The sequence below is a fragment of the Cyphomyrmex costatus genome, unplaced genomic scaffold (assembly GCF_001594065.2).
Source record: "Cyphomyrmex costatus isolate MS0001 unplaced genomic scaffold, Ccosl1.0 scaffold418, whole genome shotgun sequence".
Taxonomy (NCBI): domain Eukaryota; kingdom Metazoa; phylum Arthropoda; class Insecta; order Hymenoptera; family Formicidae; genus Cyphomyrmex; species Cyphomyrmex costatus.
The window spans coordinates 10,720-19,195 of record NW_017278405.1 but is presented as its reverse complement, the minus strand read 5'-3'; the positions used below and the strand labels follow the sequence as shown (position 1 = coordinate 19,195).

General features: G+C 40.7%; 1 protein-coding gene across 1 annotated transcript; it reads right to left on the bottom strand.

The window, feature by feature from the left end:
- Positions 1 to 2,350: 2,350 nt before the first annotated feature.
- Positions 2,351 to 8,235, bottom strand: LOC108777239 (uncharacterized). The gene is made up of 6 exons (XM_018544072.1): positions 8,220 to 8,235; positions 6,313 to 7,746; positions 6,115 to 6,228; positions 5,368 to 6,072; positions 4,933 to 5,274; positions 2,351 to 4,830 (listed from the first exon to the last, which is right to left on the bottom strand). Exons 1-6 carry the CDS (start codon positions 8,233 to 8,235, stop codon positions 2,351 to 2,353), a joined length of 5,091 nt encoding a protein of 1,696 aa, XP_018399574.1.
- Between the last annotated feature and the right edge of the window lie 241 nt (positions 8,236 to 8,476).

Genomic DNA, 8,476 nt, shown 5'->3' with positions numbered 1-8,476 from the left:
AAATAATGGAATTTCTCTATCTCGGATAAATTTTGATTGTTGTGGATTAATTGTTCAAACATATCATGGTGAGAATACCAATCCTCGTAGGAACCTGAAAACACTAGAAGCTCGATTTTAGGTAACTTAACATGCGCTTCCCTGCGGGCAGACGAACTAGCGCCTTGCGAATCAAAAGATACCGAAGAAAGCCTAATGTTACGTTGATCAAAATGTTCAAGTAAGGATTCACAGCGTGAGATCAAGCTAAAGTATGTCGATTCGAAGCTTGCTCGGTGTATGATGTTAATTGTTGCCGATCAAATTGTCGGTTCTGGGATATCATGCAATATGAGTATCCGCTAGTTATTTTATTCCAATGATGACACACATCACAAGTTTGAAATTTGATATATTTGCTCACAAATAAGGCATACAAAATTATGTATTAATGTACGCAACTTAGGATGATGTTCATCCTTCAGAGAACGAGAAAATTCTGGCGCCAACAAAAACCGACGCTACCCAATACACCTCAGCGCCAATACAACAGCGCCATACAACAAGCGCCACACTAGATCTTGCTTGGGAAGCTGAACGCAGGGGCGTGCGCTAAAGAGGTGGCAATCGCAAATTCAAAAAACTTAGAATCCCTAACACTGCCTCCCTTGAAACCTCTTAGTTTCAATCGAAAATTAACAGACATATTAAATGACGCTAATAAACAAATGGTTGATTATGGTATTACAAATGATATAGAAATACTTGTGATTAAACTTATAATTAAATTGAAATTAAGAACAGTTCGTCGATTAATAAAAACATATAGTATGGATAATAACATAAATATAATTAGCTGAACATTATATGATACTTAAACGTCTATCGGTAATATCGCTAGTCGCGTCAATGGGCGAGTAATTATGCTATTACTAGTTTTAATTTCAGCTGATCGAATCTTATTGTCAGAACTTCTGTATATACTCAACACACGTCCCATTAACCATTGCAAGGGTGCCAGCCCTGGTTGTTGAATTACAACCAGTTGTCCAACTTTAAGAGGTTGGCCTTTATTACTCATCCATTTACTTCGACCTTGTAAATTGTTGAGATATTCAACATGCCACCGTTGCCAAAAATGTTGGCGTAATCTTTCTACCAATTGCCATCGGCTTAAACGATTTATCTGAATGTCTTCTAGACTCGGATGACTATAGCTATTTGTGGTTAACTACGGTAGGGGATCGCAGGATCGCTATGGGGATCGGAGGATCGCTTAGGTCCACAAATAAATATCGAACCGATTATAAAATAAAAGGCTCTTTATTCAATTCTTACATCAGTTAGTAATATTTAGGGCGTGATGCGCTAGATTCACTTAGTGTCCGTGCAAAGACTTCAGGGTGCCTTTCGGCGCCCGTTTATGGAGGATTTTTGTGGGGTGCCTTTCGGCACCCGCAGGAGGGATCTACTCTTCAGATGAGTCGGACCCAAAGAGTTCCCTCAGTTGTAGGCGCTTGGCCTTGCTGGCCTTGCGCAGGCGCCCCGGTGTTCGGGGGCGCTTCCTCGGCGTCCTGGGCAGCGGGCTGATAGGCTCAGGCGGCGGAGATGGCCTCGGCGGAGATCTCAATGGCCGGCCGGCCTGGCTTGCCACCGATGCCGATGTCACTGGCTGCGGCAGAGGTTGCTCGTCGGTCTGCGTGGCCGTCGACCTGGTGGACACTCGTTGCCTCCGAGGATCCCGGGGAGCCTTCTCCGGGCTGCCCTCCAGCAGCGTCAGCTGCCAAGGGAGAAAGGAGATCCCTGCGTCCAGTGGTCTCTCCGTAACAGGGGGGTCCGTCGGCCGTGCTGGTCGTTGCTGCGGCTAGTATGCGACACCCTTCCTCGCGGTCAGGATGCCCGGAGGACCTGGAGGGCCCCGTTTCCGTCGTCGCGGCAGTCTGGCGGCTACTATGTCCCTGCGGACGATGAAGGCGATGGAGGGCTCCCGAGAGAGCTTACCCTCGTAGTGCAGTGGTTTGCACTGCAAGACCGAGGCCTGAAAAATGTGCTCGCTCTAGAGGCCTGTAAGAAGGCGCACTCTGAACGTCAGAGGCCTTGTGTTTACCACAGGCACACTCTGGAGGTACGTTGGATCAACTCCACACTAGTTAGAGGCCCCGAGAGCTCCTCTTCACTGCGTAGGAAGATCTGCTGGGTGGTCTCGTTGCTTCGTATATATCCCCGTGCGGGATACTCTTACACACGGGCGAACGCTCGACTGCGTGGCCCTCACGCGGCGGCGGTCGTAACTCCCGCCGGGCGGTATAGGCGCCAGGCGCTCGGCTAGCGCCGGCGCTCGCGCCTCAGGGGCGGCGCGCTCGCGTCTCGCCTACTGATATTGTGGCGGAAGGGCCGCCACACTATTTAATGGTTTAACAATAAAAAAATGTCCAGGTGTTAACGCTTGAACATCATTTGGATTGTTTGACATTGGACTTACAGGACGTGAATTTAAAATAGCCTCAATCTCAGTGATTGCTGTTGACATTTCGTCATAATTAAGAGAAGCATTGCCTATAATTCTTTTCATATGATACTTGGCAGACTTGATAGCTGCCTCCCAAAGACCTCCAAAGTGCGGAGCATTAGGAGGTATGTTTTGCCACTGAATTTGTGCTTCTACAAAGAAGTCATTTAATTTTCGCTGTACTTGTTCCTTCGCAAACATCTCATGCAAGTCGTTAAGTTCTCTAGCTGCTCCCACAAAATTCGTCCCATTGTCCGAATACAGGCATGCGACCCTGCCTCTTCGCGCCATGAATCGTTTAAATGAAGCTAGGAAAGCCTCTGATGATAAGTCAGCCACCAATTCTATGTGCACTGCCTTGGTGGAAAAGCATATGAAAATGCATATATATACCTTAAGTAGCCTTGCATTACGACGCTTATGTTCCCTCACAACAAATGGACCGCCGAAGTCTAAGCCAGTATGTGTGAAAGGATGTGACGGAGTTACTCGAGTATTCGGAAGATCACTCATGATAACCTGTGAGGTACTAGGTTTACATTTGAAGCATGTTATACAATTTTTTATAACGTTGCGAGTAGTTACTTTGGCTGAAATTGGCCAAAATTTGCTGCGGACTGCATATAATGTTAATTGAACTCCTGCATGCAGATTCTTAATATGCTCATCACGTATGATGAGTTTCGTAATCGTATGGTCTTTGGGTAACAAAATTGGATGTTTAGCTTCGTAAGATATGTCAGAATGTTTTAAGCGACCACCTACTCGCAGTAATCCATTCTGATCCAGAAACGGATTAAGAGATAATATCTTACTTGTTTTAGGTATCACTCCTACACGCTTTAATTCATGTATTTCTGAACCGAAATATTGATGCTGCACGTAACTAAGCAACACCTGTAATGCACGCTCGCGATCTTGTAATGTAGTAATACCAATACGTTTCTCTAACGGATTTTTACAGTTGTGAATGAATTGCAATGTATATGCTAAAACTCTAATTAATTTGTCAAAACTAGAATATCTAACAATCAGATTCTCAACGACATCTGATGTTTGTCTTACAACATATATGTTGACTCTTACTTGATCTGGTAAAGTTTCTGGGTATCGTGGATGGTTATCAGGCCAATCCTTTTCATCCCAAACTAACCATTCTGGGCCATTCCACCACATCCTTGATTTCATTAATTCCGAAGGGCTTGCCCCGCGAGAAATGATGTCTGCGGGGTTATGTTTTGTGGAAATATGATGCCAATCACTGATTTTAGTTAATCTTTGAATTTCTCCAATACGATTAGATACAAATGTTGCAAATTTGCGTGAACTCGATCTGATCCATGATAATGCAATGGTAGAATCAGTCCAAAGATATATCTGATGTGGTTGAAATTTAATTGCCTTAAGCAAACTCTCTTGTAACTGAGCTAAAAGTAGCGCTGCACACAATTCTAAACGCGGTAATGAAATTGCCTTTGCTGGTGCAACTCGCGACTTAGATGCTAATAATTGTGTGCGACAATAGTTTTGTGAATCACGTATCCTTAAATAACAGCAAGCTCCGTAAGCATACTGACTGGCGTCAGCAAATCCATGAAATTGTACTTCTAGCGTTTCAATAGTCGGACCAACCAATCTTGGAATACGTAATTCAATTAATTTAGATATTTGTGTCTTGTAATCTAACCAACGCGAATGTATATTTGCCGGAACTGACTCATCCCAATCTAATTGCAATCTCCACAATTCTTGTATCATCAACTTAGCAACGAGGATAATTGGACCGATTAATCCTAAAGGATCAAATAAGCACGAAGTCTCTGCCAGCATAATCCTCTTTGTAATATTCGAATGCATGTATTCTATGTTAACTGTATAACAAAATGAATCCTCATGTGGATTCCATTGCATTCCAAGTATGCGAGTCGTAGAAGATTCGGCTAAATGAATATTTTCCTGACCACCTGTAACCAGGAGTCCCTCTAATAGATTCTCGTTATTAGCAAACCATTTATCCAATGCAAAACCACCCTTTGACATAATGGTTATGATTTGATCACGTTTCAACTTTGCTTCAGGCAACGATTGCGCACCAGTCAACAAGTCATCCACGTAAACATCATTAATGATCGCTTCTGCACCTACTGAAAATTCATTGTGATATATCTCAGCTAAATACTTTAGACATCTGGTCGCTAAATAAGGAGCTGATGCAGTGCCATATGTGACAGTTTTCAATTCATATGTACGAACCGATTCAGCATCATGATCCCGCCACAGTATAGACTGCAATGATAATTGTGACTGATTGACAAGGATCTGTCTGTACATTTTTACTACATCTGCAGTAAAAACATATTTGTATGTACGAAAACGTACAAGTAACGAAAATAAGTCTGATTGAACTACCGGGCCTACCATTAAAATGTCATTCAATGATGTACCAGTACTAGATTTGCACGATCCATCAAATACCACCCTGAGCTTGGTTGTAGTGCTGGTTTGCTTAACTACACAATGATGTGGTAGATAAAATCGCACTGTATTATCATTGAGATTTGACTCGTCTGCTAACTGCATGTGTCCTAGTTTTAAGTATTCTTGTAGGAACTTTGTATAGTCAACCTTTAATTGATCGTTATGTTTGAAACGTTTCTCTAAATTGTATAATCTGCGCAAAGCTATGTTTCGAGATTCACCGAGTTTTTGAAGATGTGGGGACTTAATCGGTAAAGTAACAATAAATCTACCTTTAGAATCTCTTGTAACCGTTTTTAAAAAATGTTCTTCACATTCACGTTCACTTGATGATAATGTAATTTGATTCGAAAAATTATGTTCAATATTCCAAAATTTTGTTAATGATTGTTCAAGCTCACTGTTGGAAGGATCGATAGAAACCAAACAACTGGTTATCGTGCCCCTATGGCTGTTAGTGCCCCTATGGCTGTTAATCTTTAAGCATTTATTGTTAATAGATCCTGCTAAAATCCATCCAAAATGTGTTTTTTGTAATGTGGGATTGTTCGAAGACGACTTAATTTGACCAACGCACAATAGCTGCCAAAAGACATCAACACCTAGCAACAGTTGAACTTCCGATGGTACATTGAATTGTGGATCCGCCAGTTTGATATTTTTGGGAATATTTATCGCGCGTTTGTTGATATGTATCATTGGAATCGATCCAGTAATTCTATCGGTAACTATGCAATCTATGGTTAACTGAAAATTATTTATGCGTGACTGAATTGTGATAGTAGCCATCTCGTTTGCACTACTGACTAACTGATTTATTCCAACAATGGAAACCTGATGTGGTTTAGTTGTTACATTTAACTTGGATAAGAATTCTCGTGTGATTAAATTAGCCTGTGAACCATTATCCAATAACACCCTACAGAGTACCTTATTTCCTGCAATATCAAATGTATTGACTATTGCAGTTGATAACATAGCATATCTGTCATCGCAATTGCTCATGTAATGAGTAACTATTGTTTGAGAATTAACTGCTTCAGAAACAACAGGCTGACTAGGAGACGATCCATTTGTTGCAACAGACTTTGAATTGCCCTGCTTGTCTATATGTAAAAGAGTGTTATGCCTTAGTTGGCATGTCTTACATGTACCAGATATACACTGTGCGGCTATATGATTCTTGGATTTAAGACAATTTATGCACAGTTTTCGTTTCTTTATTTCCTCTATTCTACGAGACACTGGTAATTTTAAAAAGGCTTGACAAAAATAGATAAGATGATTCTTATCACAAAAAGTGCATTTTAAACTTACAGCTGCTGCACAACTGATGGCTGACTTACGAGAACCTCCTTGATTCGCCTTACTATTTGTGGAGGTATTCTCCTTGCTGCTAATTGATTCAAGTGTATTACACTTTTTCAATATAAATTGTATAAATTGATCGACTGTTGGTAGTTGATCTGAATGTAATGTATCCTCCCAATCACGATATGTCTTGGAGTCAAGTTTATTACCTAGAATTTGAATAAGAATATCATCCCAATTGTCAACTGGACGCTTGAGTGACTTTAAGGCATTCACATGCTTTATTGTAATATTGATCAATGAATTGAGTTCTGAATGACTCTCCTTTTTAATGCACGGAATGTCAAGAATTGCTTGAATGTGAGACTGGACAATGACACGAATTCTGTCGTAACGCTCTGATAAAATGCGCCATGCGACTATAAAATTCTCTCCTGTTAAATCCAATGACTCAACTGAATCAGCTGCCTCGCCTGATAATGATGAACGCAAATATTGAAATTTTTCGACATCAGTCAAATTATTGTTTTCAGAAATCATAGTATCAGGATCGGCCAACTTTAAATTATTTGGTATAGTTATATTCTGCTTGGAAATGAATTTTTGAGGCAATTGTTGAGTAATTTTTGGCAAAACAACGCATTCTATCCTCTCGCTAAAATTGTTGAACCGCGATTTTATATGAACGACTGTCGCTCGATTGGCTCGAATGTTAGCATTAGTTACACCTGAAATAGATATCTCTATTTGCTTTTTATTGAGGCACAATTTGTCGGCAAGACTCTGCGTAATGAAATTCATTTGTGATCCGCTATCTAACAATACACGACACGAATGGATGTGATTATTACAGTCAAATACATGAATAATAGCTGTTGATAATATAATTCCTAGAGATTGATAAGTAGATAAACATTGTGTTGCACCTGGCTTCGCAGAAGTTTCTGTATCGGAAGTCACAGCTGCTTTCGCATTAGACGACTCGTTAGCGTCTGCTGACTTTGACAAATGTAAAAGTGTATTGTGTTGACCTTTACATTTGCGACAAGAACTTGAAGTGCAATTTTTAGCTTGGTGAGAATTAGATCTCAAACAGTTTAGACATAAATAAACCTTCTTTGCAAAGGCGATTCTGCTTTCTACTGGTAATTTGAGAAACGTTTCACAATAGTAAACCGGATGATTTTCCTTACATTTAGGACAAGATAAATTGGAAGTCGCGAGATTAGAAACCGAAGAATTTTTTGATTTTGCAGATTGATTGATTAAGGATTTGCTAGAAATTGCTTCAAGCGCGATGCAACGTTTTGAAAGAAAATCATTCAGTGATTTTAGCTCTTGCCATGCACAAAGACAAGCGTTGCGTTTGTATAATGCTCTGGCTGAGCCTCGTTTCCAATGACTTGGATAAAACTGATCTGGATGTGACTTTAAGCAATTTGTGTCGTCCAGATTACACTCGACATGCCCTTGATAATGTACGAATGTAATATGTGAGCGTTGAATAATACTTGCGATATCGTGTGTCTGGAATAGTCTCGAATCCAATATGGCGAGGATCCGGCTCGAAGGACCAAAATTTGTATGATGTTAATTGTTGCCGATCAAATTGTCGGTTCTGGGATATCATGCAATATGAGTATCCGCTAGTTATTTTATTCCAATGATGACACACATCACAAGTTTGAAATTTGATATATTTGCTCACAAATAAGGCATACAAAATTATGTATTAATGTACGCAACTTAGGATGATGTTCATCCTTCAGAGAACGAGAAAATTCTGGCGCCAACAAAAACCGACGCTACCCAATACACCTCAGCGCCAATACAACAGCGCCATACAACAAGCGCCACACTAGATCTTGCTTGGGAAGCTGAACGCAGGGGCGTGCGCTAAAAAGGTGGCAATCGCAAATTCAAAAAACTTAGAATCCCTAACACTCGGTGTTGCTCATGTTGAGCGTTTAATTGATCTAAATCTTGAGAAGATACTTCTTCATTCTCAAGAACCTCTATTCGCGATTGTACTACGTCGAAAAGATTCCATAATTCCAATAGACTTTTTTGCGTTCAATAATGTCATGGCGCGATCCATGATTCGCGTCAAAGCTTTCTATGGCAGACTTGTGTCGAGTTAGAGAGGCCTTTGCGGCTGTGCGTTTAGTTTTAGCCTCTGTCAATGATATCGAATCCATG